The following is a 21,488-nucleotide window of genomic DNA, read 5'->3' as shown; positions in this document are numbered from 1 at the left end:
TATCAAACACAAAGTAGATTTTATATTTGGGATCAAACTAAGTTTCTATTGACCTTAAGTAAGGAATCTTTAACTTTAAAAAGTTATCTGGAAAAATGTGATACTAAGTGATCCAGAAATACTAGTGTTAGCAAGCTGCTTTATAGCAGCTTAGCACAATTTTCTTCTAAGCTACATAAATTAAAGGAGCTGTGGCGCTGAATGTGCTCTTACTGAACTTTCAGCTTAGTAAGCTACTGAACACAACATTAGGGATATTTCCAGTAGGCAGTATGTGAACTTAAAATCCATGTAAAAGTAAAAATTATTGTGTTTTTTTAATAGAAAATAAGCACAAGGGTGGTATACCACAGAAAATCCTCAGAAAAGGCAAAACAAAACAAGAGGACAGCACCAGCTGTTACCGTGCATAATTTAAGATATAATAGTAATATAACTAAGGGTTTTTTTCAAGACAAAATTATTTTAATTTCATGAACTTGACATATTTGAAACAGGGCTGACAAGCAGTCTAGAATACTAGATGATGGATTGCTGAGAAACATAATTTTCACTGTAATAGAACTACGGCGTGCATGTAATTCTATCCCCCAGTGTTTTGCTGTAACAGTGAATTTAGTCCAAAACTACAGCCTTGAGAATCTGAATAGAAATCTATCACCATAACTGGAATGAGTGCTGCCTTGGAAAGGTAAGAATTCTCTCTGCATATTAATTTGTACAGAAATGTGCAGTACCGCTGCATGGACTCTGGCCAGCATGCATCCCAGCAAAATGCCTGTTCTTGGTCCAGATGAAGTCAAATGCAATGTTTTCTTTGACTTCAGATGAGGTACAAAAAGTCCAATAAGTACCGAAATGGTATTTTATTAAAATGACATGCACACTTTCTAGTAGTGCCAGTTAATCCTGTCCATTTAAGAGGTAAATCAATAACACAGGTTTAGCATTTTGTAATTACTAATGAACGCCCTGCTGTACGTATATTTTGCTCATCCCTGTAAAAAAACTAACGTATGAAAAAGCATTTCTTCAAGAAAAGCAAAACTTAAGTCAAGTTAAAATAAAGTGAAATACTATATTTTACATTCTTGGGCTATTCCAAGAAAAAAAAATATTTGACCTCTAACAAAAAAAAAGAAATCAAGAAAGACAGCAAACTCTCAGGCAAATGAAGAAAAGGAAACTGTAAGATTCTATCCTTTGTTATGTCTGTCAGTAAATGTTTTTTCCTCTAAACTGCATTTGCAGGGAAAAAGACCATTCATGATTTAGCTGTTTCCAGAAGTTTGGAGCCTGAAAAACTTCTACTACTAAAATGTATAAGCCATTTAAACTTCTGTATTTTATTCTAATAGAATTTAAGTGTATATCATATACATTCCTTAAGTCTACTCTTATTAAATTTTGATGTTAAACAGAAAGGGGAAACCATGTGCAACTAGATTAATTTATCTCCAGGGAGTACGGACACATTAATAATTGAGATAATGTTTTCATATATGTTGGAATCAAGTGTGCCTTTTCACTTCTTTATTAGAAAACACATTAGGGGAAAATTATCTCATTTTCATCAGTAAGACCTAATTGCTGAGAAAGTCTCTTGTTTTCTTTGCAATAACAAAAGGATTGTTCTCATTTCTTCAAAATGAAAAAAAAAAAAGAAAGAAAAAAAGATCAGAACTATTATCAAGCAGTGCTGGAATAAATGCCTGTATTACCAAAGAGAGTGTTTACTTAATACACCCAGTCCTGGTTTTGTTTTAAACAAATCAGAGTTTATTGTATTTTTATAAAATACAAGCAAACTCTAGATTGGATAGAAGTGGGCCAAAGGGGAAAAAAAAGAACTACAACTAAAAATGACTAATATTTTTGGCTTTCTGAAGGGCTGACCTTTCTGTAAGTTATAAAAAATTATCTTGGCTGATTGCAAGAGAACTCTATAATTTCCCATGAACACCCATAGGTGTCAAGGCCTGTTGTGAGGTAATGGAATGGTATGTAATTTACTCTGAATCGCTCTACATTATGCTGCATGGATTACATACAAAGCAAACACTGAGTGCGTGGTGGGAACACTTGTGCAGACAGACTGAAGCATACTTCCATAGTGTTGAACTATACATCAAATGCAGTGCTTCTGATGTTTCCCACAACAAAGAGAATAAAAAAAAGCCGCCAAATCAGTAACTGTGCTTAAAAGTCTTTGCAATAGTCCTTCTATTTATCTGGCATACACTGAAAACAAAGAACTGTAAAGGAAAACAAAAATCTATCAACTTTACTTTGCAGTGCTGAGAGAAAAAAAAATAGAATCCTATTTACAGTACTAAGAAAGATAAGTTCTCTCTATAAGGTCCATCAAATCCTAATGATGAATAACTGATCTGTATTTGCAGCTATCTTGAAAAGATCGGTGGAAGAGAGTTGACTAAATCCACAACTTTATAAAAGGACAATGATGAGACATTGCTTTAATGCTTACAGTGATTTAATCCACACTCCTATACCATATAGACTAAAAGAATACAGACTATTCAGATACATACTTTCAATTGCTTTTATTTATTTTCGCAGATCAGCTTTGTAAAATCCCACACACTTTCTGATTACTTTCTTTTCCTATACCTTTTCTTTATTAAACATCAGTTCTCTGATAGATAAAACATACCAAATTGAAAGACAAAACAAATGAGAAACAGCCAAAACTTTTAGCTAGGGCTTAGGGTATGTGATTCTTTGCTAACAATTTTTGCCATTAACAGAAATAACCTGAGACCATGAGCTGCCCACAATACTTCCCCCCAAAACCCTACATTTAATTATTATTTTTAAGAAAATTCACTTAAAATACACACACTCATTTTGCCAGCCAACAGGAAATCTGTGTTGTGTGTTAAGAGCAGAAGAGCAAACCCCCGCAAAAACTCATCAATGGCCTGAATCTGGCACATACATCAGTACTGCTTCTTATTTTTACTTAACATCTTTTTCTTCCTTGCTTTTGGCTTTCCCCCCAGCAACCTTCCTTCCTTTATTGCTTTAAAACAATTTTTAAGTTCATCTGAAATTAGACTAAAAAATTCTTGCCTATTTAAAAAAATATATTATCAATATTTGCAACTTAACTTGCATAAAACTGATTTGTAATAAAAACCTAAATTGATACTGTAAATATTTAAGGATAATGTAAAATTCTCTTAACTCCATTAATTTTAGCTAAATTTCAATGGTTTATGTAGCTTGATGATCTGGCAAGCTTATTTTATTATTTTATATTCTGTTAATTAGCATAGTATAAACCACAAAACCCCTCTTAACAATGAAAATAAAGCCTCCAACATCATTATAGGGTGTTCCATAAAAAAAAAAATTATTAATAACATATCCTAAAATGCTCTCATTATAATCATTGGGCTTTGGTAGGAACAGATTTAAGTCCAATTTATTAATCTCTGCTGTACAAGAGAAATTCCATCCCCACTAAAGGCAGCAACAAAACTCCCAATGACTGCAAGTAATCCAATTTTACTGAGTACATTTAGGTGTGTTCTGAGGCTGGTATTTCACTCTTTAATGTGAAAATCTCCCTCTTTCCACAATGACTCTTCTAGGTAAATATTTTGGGACAAAGACCCTGATGTGTTATTTAGTATTTGTTTGTGTATAGGAAATGCATAGGAGCTCCTACTCACAGAAAGAAGTCACATGTATTAGATAGTATGCAAAAATAGACCATAATGATTAAAAGAGGTAATCATCAGTCCCAAAGAGCTGACAACCTAAATATTCACAGGTTTTCTGTGAACAAGTGCTATACACAACCTCCTGGCTCCAGAACACCAAATATCTTTTAAAAATCCATTCACTTTTACTGTATACCCACTGAAGACAGCAAAAACACTCTTTGCATCTTCATGGACTCCTTATCGGGTTTCTAATCAGCAAGCACATCCCCTTATATTCTGAAGATTCGGATCTGGTCTAGATGAGTAAATATCACCTGCAGATCTAAAGGCATGTTTCTACTGACTCTCCGTAGCACTTAGTCTTGAGGTGAGCAGAAGATGCAGCTACAGAGGACTAAGCAGAACTAAGAAACGACACCTTCCAGCACAAAGCAAAGAAGAAATGAATGGTAGACGACTAGGTAGATAGTAGGCTGTTTCTGTAAATAAGAAGTACTGACACACACAGGGATTATACATGTTCCCTATTAATTATTAGATCTGTGTGTAAAATGAGCATATACTGTCTTTTCTTTCTGAATTAACTTACCACAAGATGCTGTTGTTAGCATCTGCGTACAAACTATACCTAAGCACAAACTCCAGTGCTTCACTGGAGAAAATGTACATGGTCATGAACAGTAACAGCCATGGATGTCCCTGTACAGCAAAGGAATACAATAGCGGGTTTATGATCTGTTCTGCCAAACCACAATCAGTGTTCGTCGCAAAATAAACCAAACTATCACAGCCTGAACGTTTTCATATCAATTATCGCTGTTACCCTCTCTAAGATGGTGACAAATACAAAAAAATAACATCTTCAGAGAGCTGAATGTGACTTTCACACAAAAGCACTGAAAGCATCGTTAGGGGAATGCACAGTCAGTGCAGGACCAGAGTTGAACTAAACTGTGAACAAGCACTAATACCTTCACTGTGCAAATAGCAGGGCTGTAGAATAAGCTCCTGCATTTGTTTCAGCAGCCTTCTTGGACTGTCTGTAGGCCACAGTGGTGGTAAAATACGCCACCTCAACCCACATGTGCTACTCACACTAAGAGGACACAGCTGGTACTGTGACCTGAGAGCTCCATCAGCTCTTGTTACTCAGGTCAAAAGGTAAAGAGCACTGGGTGTTGTAACCTTCAACATTCTCTGGCCGCATCTCTCTATTCTGCAGTACAGCACCTGCAACAATCTGCTCTTCCCATGCAAATCAGTTGGAGCTCTGAGGTGTCCACTGGTTTTCTGGATACCTCTAGTGCAGCAAGGCTTTTGCTTGCACTGTCTACATTTTCAAATCTGCTGGGTCAGCTTACTTAAATTGTGTTGGGTTTTTTTCATGGCTAGTGAACAGTGCTAGTACTACATATAATTACACTCAATGTCTACTTCAAAACAACAAAATCTGACAAGGAAGGAAAGATGACAACTTACTTCCCAGAGATGCTGAGTGTTCCTGATGGCTCCTGCTTGAACCTTCTCTGGCAAGAGCAGGACTCCCTGGAAGGGCCCAATCCAGGTGCCCTGTTGGATCCGCTGTGCCGCACAAATGCCGTAGGCCAGGCCAGGCACTGTGCTGGTGCACAGGCACACTTCCCGGGGCAGGTCCCGGAGCCACTCTGGGATCTCAGGTGGAGGGGCTGCTGCAGCAGCACTGCTGGTGCCCACCAGACGGCGCAGGGAGTGGAGGGGCCCGTGCATGGGGCACTCCCCGTTGCGGTTATCAGCACACATGTCACATCCTGTGGGGCAAAGAGGGAAAAACACCATCAATATGGTGCTGGTGGTCACCACTGTGATCACTGTCATGGACAAGACCATGCAGACCCCTCTAATTTTCCTATCATTTCACAGCAGCTCAGCACTCACACACACTGTGCCCTTTTGCATGTTGCTTAGGATAGTTTTCCTAATCTCACCAAAGCCCTTAATAAGAAATCCCAAAGGCTGAGCAATACCTGCAGACATTTTGCAAGCCTGGTATGTTCACAGACCTGCCAAGACTCACTTATTTAACACAGTTTCTTAAGATTCATTTTTTGACAAATACAAATAGCTCATTTAAAACATCCCAGTGTGTTTCGGTGAGACTTTTTAAAACACAGTCATAACACCTTACAAGTTCCCCTCATTGGCCTTACCACAGCTCAGCTCAAGGGTTTAATTGTAACAGGATTTAATTTCATCCTTGTTTTAAATGAACATTCGCTCTACATTTTACATTAACATGTGTTAAAATAAACAGAACAGAACCTCATGAATGACAAATCAGAGCATGAATGGACACTTACTTTTATATAGACTAATCTAAATTGAATTTATGTAGCAAATATTACTGATTCCTAGCACATGTTTAAAAATTTTTATTGAATGGGAATACATGTTTTTTGCCTGTTACGTGTAGCTGAGACTAAGAACAAAACCAGCATGTCCGGTTTTGTGAGCAGCTCCCATGAAAAAGACCAGTTTGTAAAAATGTTAGTTTCCCTAACTGCTGTTATTAAGGGATGATGTTTCTCTATTTTGGGAAGATCCTACAGTGTTTTCCTTTTTTGAGCAAAGAAAATTTTGGTTAAATGTTTCCACTGCACACTATTGCATGTGCCATGAATATACAACTTCCAGGAAAACGTTTCATCCTCAGAAAATCCATTTCTCTCAAGGTATGCTGAGTTAACGTAACAATAAATCTATCGAAATAGGTTACTGTCTTCTGCACATTTCACCTTTGTAGCACCATAGAGGTTTTCCTATAAATTTATTCCAGAAATACAAAAGAAAAACAATAACTATGCCATAGTACTCATGTAGCAACTCCTAGATCTTTCCCCTAATAATTTTATACAACCTACACCCATTCTTACGAAAATAAAGCACAGTATTCACTATAGAAGCTGGAGCTTCTTGGTCTAAGTCACAGATTTAGAATTGCTAGAGTGCCTGTAACCACAGTTTTAATTCTCAGGGGGACTGACTCAGCGGTTCTTCTTTCCAAGGTGGATATACTATGTGTTATGTAGGCCTCCTTCCTACAGAGCCTTCAAAGGAAAACCTTCCTCTCTATTCAGTAAAAGCTGCTAAAGGATAATAAAAGCTGCATTTTCAAAATATCACCTTTATTTGCATTGTCCAACTTTAGACACACTTTCTAAGCACTATTTCCTGTCATCCTCATTTAAATTGTACCATGCAAAAATGATGCATTCGGCACTATGAAAATATTTGAAAATTACAGGCGGAAGCTAATTTCCCTCGAAATCGTTACCCCGTCCAGCCTCGCAGGAACTCGGCGCTCGTCTGTGCCAGTTCCCTACCCGTAACATCGGTGACAGATCTCAGCAGAAAGCAAGCAAGCCAGCCCAGAGCCGGGCATTACTCTGACGGGTGCCCATGCAGAAGGCGGCCCCTGCGTGTGGAGCTCGCCCCACGCCACCCCCACAGTGTCACGCAGCAGCAGCAGCAGGACCAGAAGGACCAGCAGCAGGACCAGCAGCAGCGCAGGGGCAGGAAGGCAGGAGGGAAGAAGAGCCTTTGCCGGCACCGCAAGCAGCTGCAGGACAAAGCCCTCTAGTGGGGACCCTGCTCGTATTGGAAAAAAAAAAAAAAAAAACAAAAACCAACCAAAAAAAACCAAAAAAACCCTTTTGGCTGGAGGGTTAAAGCCTTTCCTTAACGATGTAATGCCTGTCGCAAAACGACTCCTTTGTTGGGTGAAGCCGCAACTGCAGAGGGGATTTGCTCGCTCAGCCACGTCAATTAGAGGTGGCTGGAAGATGAGATTTGCAGGGCCCCAGGGAAAAGGTTTCTGGCTAGTCCTGAGAGAAGACTATTATGCAGCAGATATTCCTACAGCCATTCCCAGGCACGATAAATAAAAGGCAGCAAGTACATGCCGGGGGTGGGGGGGGTGGTGCTATTTCCACAGCTAGTTTGGTAAGCAAGGTATCACCACAACATCTTTTCTTTCCTCTTCTAAACCAGTCATCAAGAAACCCTGTGGTTTTGGCTTATCTACAGATCTCAGGGGCTGCATTGGAGTTTGGCACTGGAGATCATACAGGAAAGGATCTCAAATAGGAAAAAAGAAAAAAAAAAAGCAACCCCGAACAGGTTGGCATGTGAGCACACTTTAAACAAATCCGGCATCTTACCATTCAAGTTAGAAAGAAAACATCTGACAGGAAAACTGAGGGCTTACAGAGAGGATGTCTAACCATGATGCCAATCAGCACGCAGGGCAGGGCCTTGAGTCTGACCTGTTTGCATTGGTTGACCATCTTCCAGATGCATAACTCTCCTCCCAATTACCTGATTATTAATGGCTTTCTTGGAGACATCGTGTCTCTGTAGCACCTTACATTAAACACACTAAGGCATCTTCGGGACTCCACTCAGGCAATTTCAGTGTCAATTTCCTGCATCCTGCCACCAGATAAGTATCCGTAACTTTTCATGCACACAACTTTTAGTACCTGCCTAGAACAAGGATTTCTTCACGTCGTCCTGACAATATGTGTGCATGAATGTGGATAAAACATTTTATTTCTACCTTTTCAAGGAAAAGAAATTAAGAAATTGATGAGGAGTGTAAACGAACCCTGTGTCACTGTCATTTACCCTTACAGAAAGTCACACATGGTGATATTTATTTTCCACTATCCAAAACCACTGGTAATGTCTTAATGCTTGTCAGAGGCAGTATCTGATCTCCTGCTGTGTTCCTTTCCCTTTGTCCTGCCAAAGCTAAAAATTTGGAAAATGGGACATCTTCTGAAACTGTTTTGGCTTATGGCTTGTTGATGAGAGGGAAGGAGTCTGTCTTTAATACTAAGCAGTACTGAAATTTGTCTTAGTTGCATGCTTTATACATCTATCTTTAGCTTTTTATGCAATCATACAAATAAAATTAAAAGAAAAATCCTCATAAATGTTATAAGGAGTGGAAGCCCTACTAGACATATTTTACCATGCCTTGAGTAAAAAGTTACTGTGCATCTTTTCCATGACTAACTTTTGTGTAATGATAGGTGGAAGGCTTTGACCCAAGCACACTTTCAGTAATGTTGGACTACCCATTTAAAGACAGTGACTGCAAGTAGTGGATTCCTCTCCCTCAGAGGACAAGGGAAGGAAGTCCTTAATATCAGATAGGGGAAAAAAGGGAGAACTTTGCACACTACCCTGCCTCACAGAAAGGATCAACAGCATCATCTTCGTGGATACTGCAAAGGTGTGATACAGTGCACCAGGTTGCTTACTAATGCATGGAAAAGAAGCGGGGGGGGGGGGGGGGAGAGGGAGACTGCTCTGGTCCACTGACAACAGTAGAATCTCCAAATCAAATGGCAACCGTTAAGACCCACACAGGTGTACGAAGTTGACGTAAAAGGGGCATGGTGGGACAAGTGTGAGATTTCCAGAGGACTGCCACACAGGGCAACAAGGGGAGATGTACTGTGCCCTTCCTCCTATTTTGACCTCAGAGAACAGCTGTGTGAGAAAAGGCCTCCCCCAAGGACCACTGAAATTAATACTTCCACTGGCTGTAATAGCATCAGTGAAGCCCCAAATCAAGACAAGAAGGACGAAATGTGAGAAAATTGAGGGATTTGCTGAAAATGGAAAAAGCAAGGAGGACTGCAGCCAGAGCAGAGTATCTCCTGATAAAATTATGAGATGTAGAAGGTAAGGTCACCAGGAACGCTCCATTGCAGGCCCAGATGCAGCCAGACTCTTTGGAAGATCATTTTCTCCCTTGATACGGTCATGCTCTATAGATGGGAGGATTAAGGCAAGGAAGAAGCAAGAAAAAAATATTAAATTAATTCCTAGTGGAGCTGTTTGGTATGGCTCTTTGGGGAGGAGTGCAATATGTTATCGTTTATTTGCCTCCATAAAAATGAACACAGTGTAATGCCAGCACTATGACTTCATGTGAGTATACTTAAAAGGACTAAACCTAAGCAAAAGGGAAAGGACACATCATTGCCCCCAAAATATAATTCTAAACACCCTCCAACCTAAACAACACAACTACTGCATATTTTACAGGAAATCTAAGAGGAGAAAGCTTTTGTCCGTGAAAGGTAGAGTCCAACATAGTGTTCTAACCAGCAAACCAGCTGTAACAATAAATGAAAGAAATACATTTTTGGCTCAGCAATAATATGCTTCAAAGGTGCAGTTATACTGGATACCTGCAGTTTGCTGGTATTAAAGAAGGGTGGCCTCTGACCCTCTGCTTCATAATTCACTGCAAGCATGCAGGTACCCGGTGTAAGTGGCCATCATTTCACACGGTATTACTCACTTGCAAGTATAAATCACTGCGGCCGGCCCTGCGTCCCTGGCTGGGCCCGGGTACCCAGCTAAAAGGGAGGGTGGGCTGGGTAAGACGGTACCCTTTCATTTCCTGCTGGAAACGGGCTGGAGCTCTCCTAGGGATCACGGGTTCCTCGCGCCTCAGTTTCCTCGTCGACGAGCTGGCATCAACCTCTGCTTGCGACATTGACATTAATCGCAGTTTCTCGCAGATTGCCTGACTTGAGGCAGGCTTTCGGAGGGGATGAAACACAGATGCACTTCCCCCCCCGGGCTCCTTTTGCTTATTTGTTTATTTGTTGTAAAGACTTGCTGCGGAGAGGGGGGGGGCCAAGCCCAGCCTGCTGCCCCAGGGGCCGGATCGCGGGGCGGGGGTGCGGACCGGCCGCCGGAGCCCGACCAGCCACGGCCGGCACCGGGACCCGGCCGCCCCCGCCGGGCCCTGCCCGACCCTTCCCGGAGTCCGGCGCCCCCCTCCCCGGACTTTTACCCCCTCCCCTCGCCTCGCCTCGCCTCCCCGCTATCCCCCGGCCGGGGCCGAGCCGCCGCCCCCGCTGCGCCCCGCCGGCCGCGCCGCCCGGCGGTGTTCCCGCACCGGGGGCAGGGGCTGCCGCGGGGTCCGATCCCCCCGGTCGGGGGGGTCAGGCAGACCCCACACCGGCTCCTCTGGGGAAGACGGTGTGCGAGGGCTCGCCTGGGCGCCCGAGGAGGGGGGGCCGTCCCGCTGGCGGAGCGGCTTTCGGGTTATTTTTTGCAAGTCGGGGGCGTGAGGGCCGGGTTGGGGGAGGTGGGTTTGATTTTCCCTGCCTTCGATTGAAGGTATGAATGAATTAAATTTCCGTGTCAGGTATGAGAAGGGTAGGAGAATATTGTGTGTAGATAAACCTTGCCACCCCCTGCCCCTGAGAGACCCCCATATACAATGTAGAGATGATGAATAGGCTCTGGGAGAGGAGATCGAAGTTCAGTCCGCACCGGCTCCACTCTCTCCTACAAAACTATAGGGCAATTAATTGTGGCTTGTCCCCTCATCCTTCATCTCCTGGTGGCACATATCGATGGAGATTACTGCTGATGGACCATTTTATCACCCTAAATAAACAGTCACCACCTTCTCTAACCTCAATCTAATGTATGGCTATCTGCTATGTTTAAGGGTGCTGGGTAGCTAATGATGTAAAATAGCTAAATCATACAGGTTACCAGCAGTCTAGAGAAAAAAAATCCAAATATTCCCCACACCGATCCACTTCACAGCGTGTTATATATACACTGTCTCCCCGTAAACTGAACGGGAAGAGGCATGCAAACGGCTTGCTCGCGTGACACTTTAGTTTTACACTGCATATTTGTTGCAGTGGCAGGTTGGCGGTTTCTGATGAAGGTAGAGGAGTCGCAGGCTTCCCGTCGCGAAAGCCTCTCCCCAGCAACGAGGGGAGAGCCTACACGGGAGCAAGCCGGCCCCGCACCCCCCAAACTCACCCCCGGAGATCTCCTCCTCGGCGCGCCAGCGCCCCTCCCCCAGCGCCCAGAAATACCCTCATCCTTCAAGATTCAGAGCCGGGAAGAAAACGGTCCCCAGCCGCCTGCCACATTATCAGGGTTTTAACACAATCCCCTTTACTTCCCCGGGAGTAGAGACTGCAGGGCCCTAATTAGGGTTTTGTTTCTTGGTGGTTGGTTTTTGGGGGGGTTGTTTTTTTTTTTACCCCCTAACTAAACCCCTTTCAGTTTAAAACAGTCACATACAGTCACTGAACTCGCAGCTCCTTGGCGGCCCTCGCCCCCCTCCCTCGCCCAGGAGCGTGCCGTACTCATTGGTACTTGACGGTCAAGGCGGGGATCTGCGGGGAAACCGCCGCCCCTCCACCTTCCCACGGCGGCCGCCCGGCGCCGGGCCGGACCGGGCCTGGCGGAATGTCGGACGCAGCCGCCGCCCCTCGGGATTTACCGGCGCGGGGGGCAGCACTGCCGCCCCCCCGCCCCCGGCCGCGGGAGCCGTCCGCCCGCTGCCCGCGGCCCTGGGGCGGCCAGCCGGAGAGCGGCCGAAGGCAGCGGCGAAGTTTGCGGGCGCTTCTCCCGAGCCCGGCGGGTGGATCCTGCCGCCGCAGCGGGCGGGGTGGGGGCCCGGAGGCGACGCGGCTTGCTCCGGAGAAGGGGATGCTCGGGGTGTGGGGGTGTGTGCGCGTGCGCGCGCATTTGGGAAAGCAGGGGAAACGGGGCGCTCGCTTGGTTCGCGAAGGTGGTGCGTGTAAAATTAAAATCCCCAAAGCGGGCATCAGCCAGGGGCCTGCCGCCAATCCCAAATCGGCGGGCTGCAGTCGGGCAAGGCCGAGGCGGCGGCCCTGCGCCCCCCGCTCGGGGAAGGGGCGGGGGGGGGATCGGTCCCTGCGGGTGGGTGTCCGTGCCAGGCTGAGGAGAGCCCCCTGCCCGCAAGGCGCCCGTTTGTCAGCCTGGGAGTTTCGGTGGGGCTGTCCGGAGCTGGAAGTGCAGCAAGCAAGTATAACTCCAACTAAAGTCGATCGCTCGCTCCCTCACAGCACCCGCAACCCCGACCTCCTTTCCCTCAAACGGGCACCTCTGGTGTGACGGACGGAGTCCAAGCGGCTGGAAATCCCGCCTGCCCACGGACTCCTTGCGTGACCCCCGAGGCACTCGGGGAGCCGCGCAGGGGTAGCCAGGCCGGTGCCCTGCAGCTTGCCTTGCTGCGCCTCTGATCGTGCGAGCGAGGGGAGTGTGTGGCAGGGCAGGGACTGCAATTCCCGGACTCCTTCCTCACTTACAGTTCGCTTTTTTTTCCCTTTCTGTTTAAGAACGAGTTGCCAAAGCAAATGCACCTGGACCCAGAAGGTTGAAACACTCGGGTTAAAAAGTTTTGCTCAGAGACAACTAATAACGGCTGGAGCGAAAGTCGCCTAGTAAACAAGTTCAATGACAGGACTTTTTAGACCTCGCTGCAGAAAAAAAAAGGGGGAGACCGTGCTGGCAGCACCCTGCCCCGTCCTTCAGACCGCGAGCGCTGCCCCGTCCCAGCCAGACGCGATTCACAAGCGTCCCTTCTGCAATCGACCCGTTTGTTTTCTCGAATCCACCTTTAATGTCACGGTTGGGAAGAAACTATGCAGGCTGCGCCTGCGACTCTGCGGAGTGCTATTATTCCACTCGCTCCTTAAAAATGCTCCCCCCAAATCGCTTTTTTATCTTCCTTTCTCTTTTTAAAACCTTTATCTTGCAGATTTACTGAGCTGCTCCAAGAAGTAAAACATGTATTGTCTGAACGGTTCGGTTGGCGATTAAAAGTGCATTTCAGATTCCATTAAGTGCATGTAATTTATGAGATCACGTTTTCTGCACCCGAGAATAGAAAATACACTAGCACGTTTCACTAAAGGCTAAAACTAAGCATGAGGAAGTCGCTCAAAACAAAGTCGGTATCCAATATAGAAAGATTTGCAGTCTTAAGAAGGGGGGAAAAATCCCCACGAAACTGAGTCAACTTTCCTCTCACTCCTTAAGATTTACACACAATGATTAAGGCTATGCTAGCATCCACGTAGTTTAATGAATATACAACAGAGTTTCATGGAAACTTTCAAAGCAAGCTCCACATCTGAAATGAAATTAAACGAATCCGCATTTTGCATGGGAATGTGCTTACGGATCGCTGGTGTGGGGTATCGTTTATCTGTTCAACAGCCTTCTTTAAATAGACATTTTGAGGGGGAGGACAAGAAAAATAAAGAATTTTAAGAAACCTTAGTATAAGAGAGGGTATTTGAAGCAATGGAAGAAAGTGCACACACTGAAGCCATGTTCCAGTGTTTTAACAGGGACAGATCCGTGTGCTCTAAATGTTGGTAATAAGTCTGATGAATTAATATAGTTCATTTAGTTATTTTCACCCCTTGAATTTCCTCGGTTGCATAGTATCAACAGATACAGGAACAAAAGACAGGCAGAACCCATTTCCAAAATCACAAACCTCTAGTCGATACAGACAGTTTAATAATAGGGGCGCCCCCCTCCCCCCAAAACCCAGACCTCTATAATTGGCAACAGCAGTATTAAACGTTTTCTAACCACCAAGTCCTAAGTGAATTCTGACACTCAGGCAGGCGACCTTTTTCATCTAGAAAACCAGCTTTTCTTATTAAATGACCACATCATGCTCTTCCGTAGGGGTGAAAACTAAAACCAGTGAGGTGTTAACGAGGTCTGAAAGGAAAACGATACTCTGAGATAAGAGGGAGGAAAACTTTGCCCTAGCCCATCTGATGAAAACTGCAACTTTTCCCTTGCCCAGCTTGGAGAAGTAATTGATTTCTGGGTATTCAGCGAAGCCTGGGCTTTCCAGGCAGGAACGGGTTGAGACAAGCAAGGCGGGAAAGGACCAGCTTCACAGCAAGTTGCCCTGAACCTTTTCCGAATCCATTTTCCTAAGCAGCCCCCCCACCGCCGCGAGAGAAATCTAGCCCCACAGCAGCCTTCCCTGTGAAGCGTGCCTTCCAGGAAAGGACCCGGGTCTCAGACAAGAAAAGCCATTACCGAGGGGTTACCACCCGCCTCCCGAAAGCGCTGGGAACAACGCGAAAGCGGCTCAAGGCAGGGAAGGGCAGGGCGGAGGATGCTCCTCATGGAGAAAGCGGTGCGGGCGCCCACTGCGGCCCCCCGGCTTGGTGCATCCCTCGGCTGGCCCGGTGCGGGGAGAGGCCGGAGGACGGGGGGGTCGGGGGCTGCGAGAAGGGGCACGATACGTACGGTTGTTGGGGTCACTGGTGTGCTGATTCAAGGGGATGATCTCCATGCGCTGCTGCCCGTACAGGTAGTAGTCCAGCTCCTCGGCCGTGCACCGGAACCGAGCGGCGCCGCGCTCCCCGCATTTGCCGCCGCCGCCGCCGGCCCCGCACAAGTCCTTGCCCTGCAGGGGAGCGGGCGCTCCCCCGGCCGGGGGCTCGGAGCTCTGCAGCGGCCCGAAGACCGGGAGCTGGGTCACGGGCAGGGAGGTCAGGCCGGCCAGGGAAGCGGCCGCCGCGGCGACGCAGGAGGAGGTGGAGGAGGAAGACGGAGTGGACGAGGAAGAGGAGGAGGAGGCGGAGGAGAGGGAGGCCGGGCGCTGGCGGAGGCTGTCAGCCGGAGGCTCGGCTCTCTCGGGCGGCTGGAGCTGGGCGAGGGCCCCGCTGCTCTTGAGCTGGCTGCTTTGCGGGAAAAGCTGCTGCCAGTGCTGCAGATAGGCGGGATCCACCTTCAGGAACGCGGATCCGCCGGGGTCGCCGGGCTTCAGCATCGCGCTGCCTGTGGAGCGGAGAGGAAGGGGACAGCGGGCGTGAGACCCCCGCCCCGCCCCGGCCGGGCCGCCCCGACCCCGCGGCGGCCTCCGCGCTGGGACGAGCCGGCCCACGCGTGGGCTACCCGCGCCGGGGGTGCGGGGCCGGCGGCGGGACCGTCCCGCCCCGCTTCCCTGCCCGTGCCAGGCGCGGCAGAAGAAAAACTTCGGCCCGGAGAGCCGCAGGGCGGAGACGCGGGAAACGTGCTGGCCCAGGGCGACGAGGCTGTCCCCCGCCGCCCGCCCCGGAGCGGCGGGCAGGACGAAAGGGGCGGCGGGCAGTCCCGCACGCCCGCGGCCGGAGAACCAGCCGCCGCGAGCGGCGCGCAGCTCGCCCCGTTCCCGGAGCACGCCATGCCTTCCCCTTTCATTCCCTTGCCTCTCTCCGCGGGAGCGGATTCGAATCTCCAGGGAGGAGGAGGAGGAAACTTCAGTCCCACGCACACAGGCGCGAGACTTTTCTCTCCAGCCGCTCCTGCTGCTCCCCTGCGTTCCGCTCCAGCGTTTGCAGGAGTGCAGGGTCACGGCCCGGCAGCACCCTACCCCCGGGTGGAAGCACCCCGCTGCGGCCCCGGCTGGGCTGGCTGTGCCGGGCGAGGCGGAGGGGCCGCGGCCGCCCCTCGCCGGCCGCCCCGGCCTGCCGCTGCCTTACCTGAGCGGGGTGCGCCGGAGCGGCTGCCGCGCGGTCGGCGTGCGGAGGTGTAGGCAGCCCTGGGAGCCTTCGAGCCGGAGGAGGGTTGAGAGGAGAAGCTTCTCTTTGGTCTTTGTCCACGGGGAAGCGGGGCGATCCTCTTCCAGGTGCCGGGGACGGGCGGGCCGGCTAGCTCCCAGCCGCCGGGCTCCCTCTGCCGTGGCTGCGCATCGCGGTCGCGCCCGGGCTCTTTGCTCGGCTCTGGCAGACTCCGGGCTGGACACGTGGGTTTTACGACAGCGCAAAATACAAGTATGTGTGGTGTGTACGGGAGGGAGGGGAGGGAGCGGGAAGTTACCAGCGAGCCTGAACGCAGCGCCCTTTTTTTGGCAACTTCCCCCACTTTGTTCCTTGCTCAACTTTTAAAGGTGTCCCTTTCTTTCCTTCCCTCCTCCTCCTTCCCTCCCTCCCCCCCGCTCCTTCCTCCCCCCCCTTCTCTCCCTCCCTCCCTCCTTCTCTCCCTCCCTCCCCAGCACGGCACCCCGGGAAGAGCTGGGCTCTTACCCTGGCGGAAGGGGAGCAGCGGCCCCGCGCAGTCCCCAGCAAGATCCGCGCCGCTGCGTGGTCCCCAGCGCCGGGCTGCGGGGCGGCGGCGGCACCTCCCGGCCCGCGGCGGCCCAAGCTAGCCAGCGCCTCGCACCCTGCCAGGATCCCGGGAGACATGGCCTTGCCTCACTTGCCTTTCGCCCCTCTGGGGCTAAGTGGATGTGAGAGACCTTCCTGGCCCGTTTCGCTGTCCTGATACCGTCCCACCTACTTAACGTGTCTCCCGGGATAACCTGCCTCCCGTTCCCCTCGACTACCCGAGACCCCAGGAGGTCCCAGCGCAGGTGAGGGAACTCACCGCCCTAGAACTTCTCCCTCCTCGGACCTTGTCCCCTCGAGCACCAGCACGTCTCTCTCCTGCTCTCTGTGCTCGGCTGCAGCACAGAGCGAGCAGTATGCAGGCGGAGATGCAACCTGTGGCGGGAAACTTCTCATCTCTAGCGACTTTTTCTCTCCACTTTGCTTAAAAATTGGGGTTTTCCGCCCCGCTGCTCAGTTATTGAGCTCACGTATCAGTGAGTATTTAACAGGGGTGGGGTTTTGGTTTTTTTGGTTTTTTGTTTTTCCAGTTTCTTTCCTACACCGTATGAAAAAATAGACGAGAACTATAATCTCTTAGGTATATCGCGTGTACATAGTACCCCATGCGTTTAAGACAAAATACTTAACACAAAGTGTTTATGCCACCAAAACATTTCTCTGGTGTCAGAAAAGCCCCCATTGTCAGGTGTCACGCTGCCGCTAAACGCACACTTGCTTACAAACATAACGTGTCCGCGTGTAAACTGTTTTTGCCGTTCCCCCCGCCCTGTTTGTAGTTTCTTTCCCACCCTTCATTCTCGCAGAGCCTGGGAAAGCTGCTGCTGTTTAGACTTTGTCTGTGTCTAAGGCGGGACGTTTTAACACGAATTTGAACAGGGCTGGGGCAAAAAATGTTTTGACTGGCGTCATTTTGACAAGGTCATCCGTCATCTGCTCTATAGATTGATAACACCTAAGTTAAAGGCAAACACGAATAGGAAACCCCCCCTTTTTTTATGGGTTATAAAGTTGGCTATAAAAACCTTCCTTATGTCTTTGATCCGTCCCATTGTGCAACATGTAATGAATTTTCAGCCCCCTCGCTCTATTAATCCACCTTCTGAAGTTCTGACATGCTGCCGTTCAGCTGAGGGACGGAGGTGCGGGGTGGGGGGGCTGCTTGCACGCTCGCTAGTGTGCGCAGAGCGCGGTGTTGGGTACGCTCATTTGTGGATGGGCGCGCTTGGTTTTCTCTGTTTTCACCGCATTAACAGTGTCTCGTCCTTGGCCAGCTCCTTCCCGGTCACAATTTTATTCCGCCATTCCCGACTCTTTTCAATTTTTTTTTTTAAATGTGCCCGTCTGCGTTATTGGTGTTTTCCTTACCGGACATCTTTTAAAAATACTGAATTGCTTTTAGTGGCAGCAATCTCTAAAAATTCGTTTCACGCTAGAAAAACGTGATGAAGTGGGGAAAAGCCCCTAGCTAATGGGCTTAAGTACATTGTCAATATCTGCACTTGCCTTGAGTTGTTAACAGAAATATTCCATGCCGGTTCATATTAGGGGGACTTTAATCTATTACTGAGGGTCTTTTTTTTTTTTTTTACAGCTATAAAAGTAGCGCTTCGAGCGATCGAGGTGGCTGAGTAAAATTTATAGAACCCCTGACACTTTGGGACCCAGCCTGACCGGAGGAAAGAGGAATAAAGAAGTACGAGGCTCGCCGCCTCCGCCCGTCCTCAGGGCCGGGCGGCCAGCGGTCAGCGGGAGGCGGGCGGGAGGGAGCCGGTGCCCGCAGGCAGGCCGGCCCCCCGCCCGCTGGCTCTGCCCGCAGCTCCGGGGCGCGGCGGCTGGGCAGCACCGTCCGGCGCTCCCCGTCGCCCAGGCGGGGGGCGGCGGGGGGGCGGCGGCGGAGCCGGTGAGCCTCGTCGTTTGGCGTTTTGACCTTAACGACAGGCACCCCCGCTGCGCCGAATTCGCTCGACCCACGCAGGGAAGGGAGGAGAGCGCCAGCGGGGAAGCTCAGCCAGCAGCGGGGCAGCTCCGGTGCCGAGCGGGGAGAGCGCTGCTCCCTGCCCCGGCGGGCTGGCGGGGAAGGCAGCGACGTGTCTCACCAGGACAGAAAACGGCTCCGGCCCCAGCCTCTCCAAAATACCACCGCTACCGGCCCCTTCTGCCCCTCGGAAGGAGCAGAACTAGCAGATCTGCGGGCAAGGCTCCCGGCCCCCGAACCTGCCCCTCCCCGGGATGGCTTTAGCCAACCCTGACCTCTGGTCTGGCTTCCCGAGGCAGAGCTGTTTGTGCGCGTCCCTTTTGTCTCCCCCGAGTTTGTCTACGGTCTATTTGTTACTATTTCTTGGTTGGTTGGTTGGTTTGGGTGGTTTTATTATTATTATTATTATTATTATTATTTATTTATTTATTATTATTATTTCTTTTCCTCCTGGGTGTGACTTCTGTGTGTAAAGATGCAGAAAAAAAGAAAGGAGTTTTTAACTATTGCCTCCTCCTTCCCCTTCTCTCAGGCTTTTTCATTATTTAGAGGACGAGCACTGAAACAAATCACATTGACCGTTTAGAAAGCGATCAAACCTTTATAAAAATCCATCGCCTACGAATCGATTGGTGAATATTTGCTAGGAATTTGTTCAAAAGAAATAAATAAGGAGGGTAAGTGTATTAAATGCAAAAGGGGAACACGGTGGTGTTTTTCTTCATTGATTAATGACCTCTAAAATAAAACAAGCGGGAAGAGGAGCCAAGATCGATAAATTAACTACCCAAATTCATCATTTTCCCTGCGATTTTTTTCCTTTGGTTTTTGTTTGTTTGTTTGGGTTTTTTTTGTTTTGTAAATAACCCATAGGAAGGATGTCCGTCTCTTTGGAAACTCGAAGGTTTTATTTTAGGCGGGGGGTAGAAAAGGGAGCTAAATCCCTTTTCGGAAGGGATTGAATCGGGGACACCCTATCTGATTTCGTTTGACACACAATTAAAAAGTTTGCCTTTCATATTAATTAATTCTCTCGATGTGGGGAAGACAAATGGTCGGTTACCTCTGACAGGAGTCCGATAAAGGATTCAGCAGCTTTCCTTCTTGCCCTAGGCGTCTCCTCATTCCAGTTTTAAGGTCATGAGCGGCTGAGTTAATAATTCATTAATATAGACATTTATTCAGATGGGATTCACGGGGATTCGCGCTCTCCTACATCTCACCGTTTGGATTTACGTTTCCCTCGAAGAGAAGACGAGGGGGAGGAGAAGGGATGGAGGAAGGCTCTACACAATGCACAGACCTATTTCTACAGACGTGGCTAAAACGTGGTTACCCCCAGCCAGAACCCGCCCGGGGCAGCTCAGCCTGCCCGCCAGAGCCCCGCTCGGCCGGCCCGGGCCCCTGCCCCTGCCCCGCTCCCGGCCCCGCTCCCGGCGCCGCCGCCGCCGCCGAGCGCGGCCGCGCCCCGGGCCTCCCCGGGCAGCGGCGGGCGAAGGGGCGGCCCGGCGGCACTCGCCACCTCCCGAGCGCTTCCTGAACTGAAGCCAGGCGCTTCCCTCCCCCTTCTCCTTCCCCGAAACCAGAAAGCGACCGAAGACCGGCAAGAGTGGGTAAAACTGACCAAAAAAGCCCTTTCCCCCACGCCCGCCCCCGGGCTCGGGCAAGGAAGGGCTGCGGAGCCGAGCGGGCTGCCCCGGGCCGGCGGTGGCAAACACCGTGGGTCGGAGAGGGCGGAGGGAGGAGACCCCGCTGCCGAAAGCCCGGACCTGCGGCCGGCGGCGTGCCGAGTTCCCCCCGCGCCGCGGGCGCCCGGCGCGGGCGGCTTAGCGCCGCGGCCAGGTGAAGGAGCGCTCTCCGCAGCGCGGCTTGCGCTCGGGCTGCTTTCGCCCCCCTCCCCGGCAAGGGAGCGGGGGGGGAGGCGGAGGAGGGCGAGACCCCGGCGGCAGGGCCGTGCAGCGGCCGGCAGGGGCCCCAGAGGGCGCCCGCGCCCCCGCCGGCGGGGCGAAGGCGGGACGGAGGCGCCGCGGGGGCGGGGGGGGGGGGCTGGGTCGCTCCCGGCGCCGTCGCTGAGGGGCACCCCCGCTCCCCCCCGCCGCGGGATGGCGGTTCGGGGGGGGCTCGGGAGAGGCAGCTCGGGGCTGCCCCCCGCCTGAGGCAGCCGGCGCCCCCGTTGCCTTCTCTCTGGGGGTGCTGATGCGAGGGCAGAGCCTGGGAAGTGCTGGTTCCGGGGGCAGCCTGCTCTGGGGTGTCTGGGGGATGAAGAGGTCCCTCAGAAAGGGGGATGGGGATTCTTCCTTGGGAGCAGGTAGCAAGAGACTGGCCGAGGAGGTCTGCCGCAGGCCACTGCTTCGGGGAGAACAGAAAGCATCTGGCCACGTGCGATGGGACTGAGGTTATTAAGTGGTTTGGCAGTGGCCACCAAGCAGATGCCAGCCAGATGCATAACGACTTTCTGCCACTGTTGACCTGATACGGATGTGAACTAGTGACCCCTGAGGTGAAACGCTCTATGGTCTATTACCAATTCCCTGAGCCACCGAATCCCTCTCACGGACAGATTCAAATACTTATGTCCATCAACAAAACAAACTCTGCTCCAAGCAAGGCACGCTGCAGATGGGATGAGAAAAGGAATTACTCAGTTGTAAAGACCAAGTAAAAATAAATCAAGTCAGAGAACAAATAAAGTTGAACTTAAATGTGACAAATTCGGGTTAATTTCATTCCCGTGTTCGCACACAGCCCACCTGAAAGTATTCTCAATTATTTGAGAACTAAATTAACTATTCAAATGTAGGTTTTGCCTCTGGGCGCCTTTTTTTTTTTTTTTTTTTTAAACCAAAGATGCAG

General features: G+C 49.5%; 1 protein-coding gene across 1 annotated transcript in view; it reads right to left on the bottom strand.

Moving 5' to 3' along the window:
• PRDM6 (PR/SET domain 6) overlaps positions 1 to 16,397 on the bottom strand; it is a 75,896-nt gene extending 59,499 nt beyond the window's left edge. The window contains exons 1-3 of the mRNA XM_052778960.1: positions 16,034 to 16,397; positions 14,817 to 15,350; positions 5,172 to 5,479 (exon numbers count right to left, since the gene is read on the bottom strand). Of these exons, the coding sequence (XP_052634920.1) occupies positions 5,172 to 5,479; positions 14,817 to 15,342 (834 nt within the window). The 5' untranslated portion in view covers positions 15,343 to 15,350; positions 16,034 to 16,397. The remainder of the gene's footprint in view (positions 1 to 5,171; positions 5,480 to 14,816; positions 15,351 to 16,033) is intronic.
• Positions 16,398 to 21,488: the final 5,091 nt, after the last annotated feature.

The sequence above is a fragment of the Harpia harpyja genome, chromosome Z (assembly GCF_026419915.1).
Source record: "Harpia harpyja isolate bHarHar1 chromosome Z, bHarHar1 primary haplotype, whole genome shotgun sequence".
NCBI classification, from domain to species: domain Eukaryota; kingdom Metazoa; phylum Chordata; class Aves; order Accipitriformes; family Accipitridae; genus Harpia; species Harpia harpyja.
The sequence above is the reverse complement of the archived record's forward strand: the minus strand, read 5'-3'. Positions and strand labels throughout refer to the sequence as shown.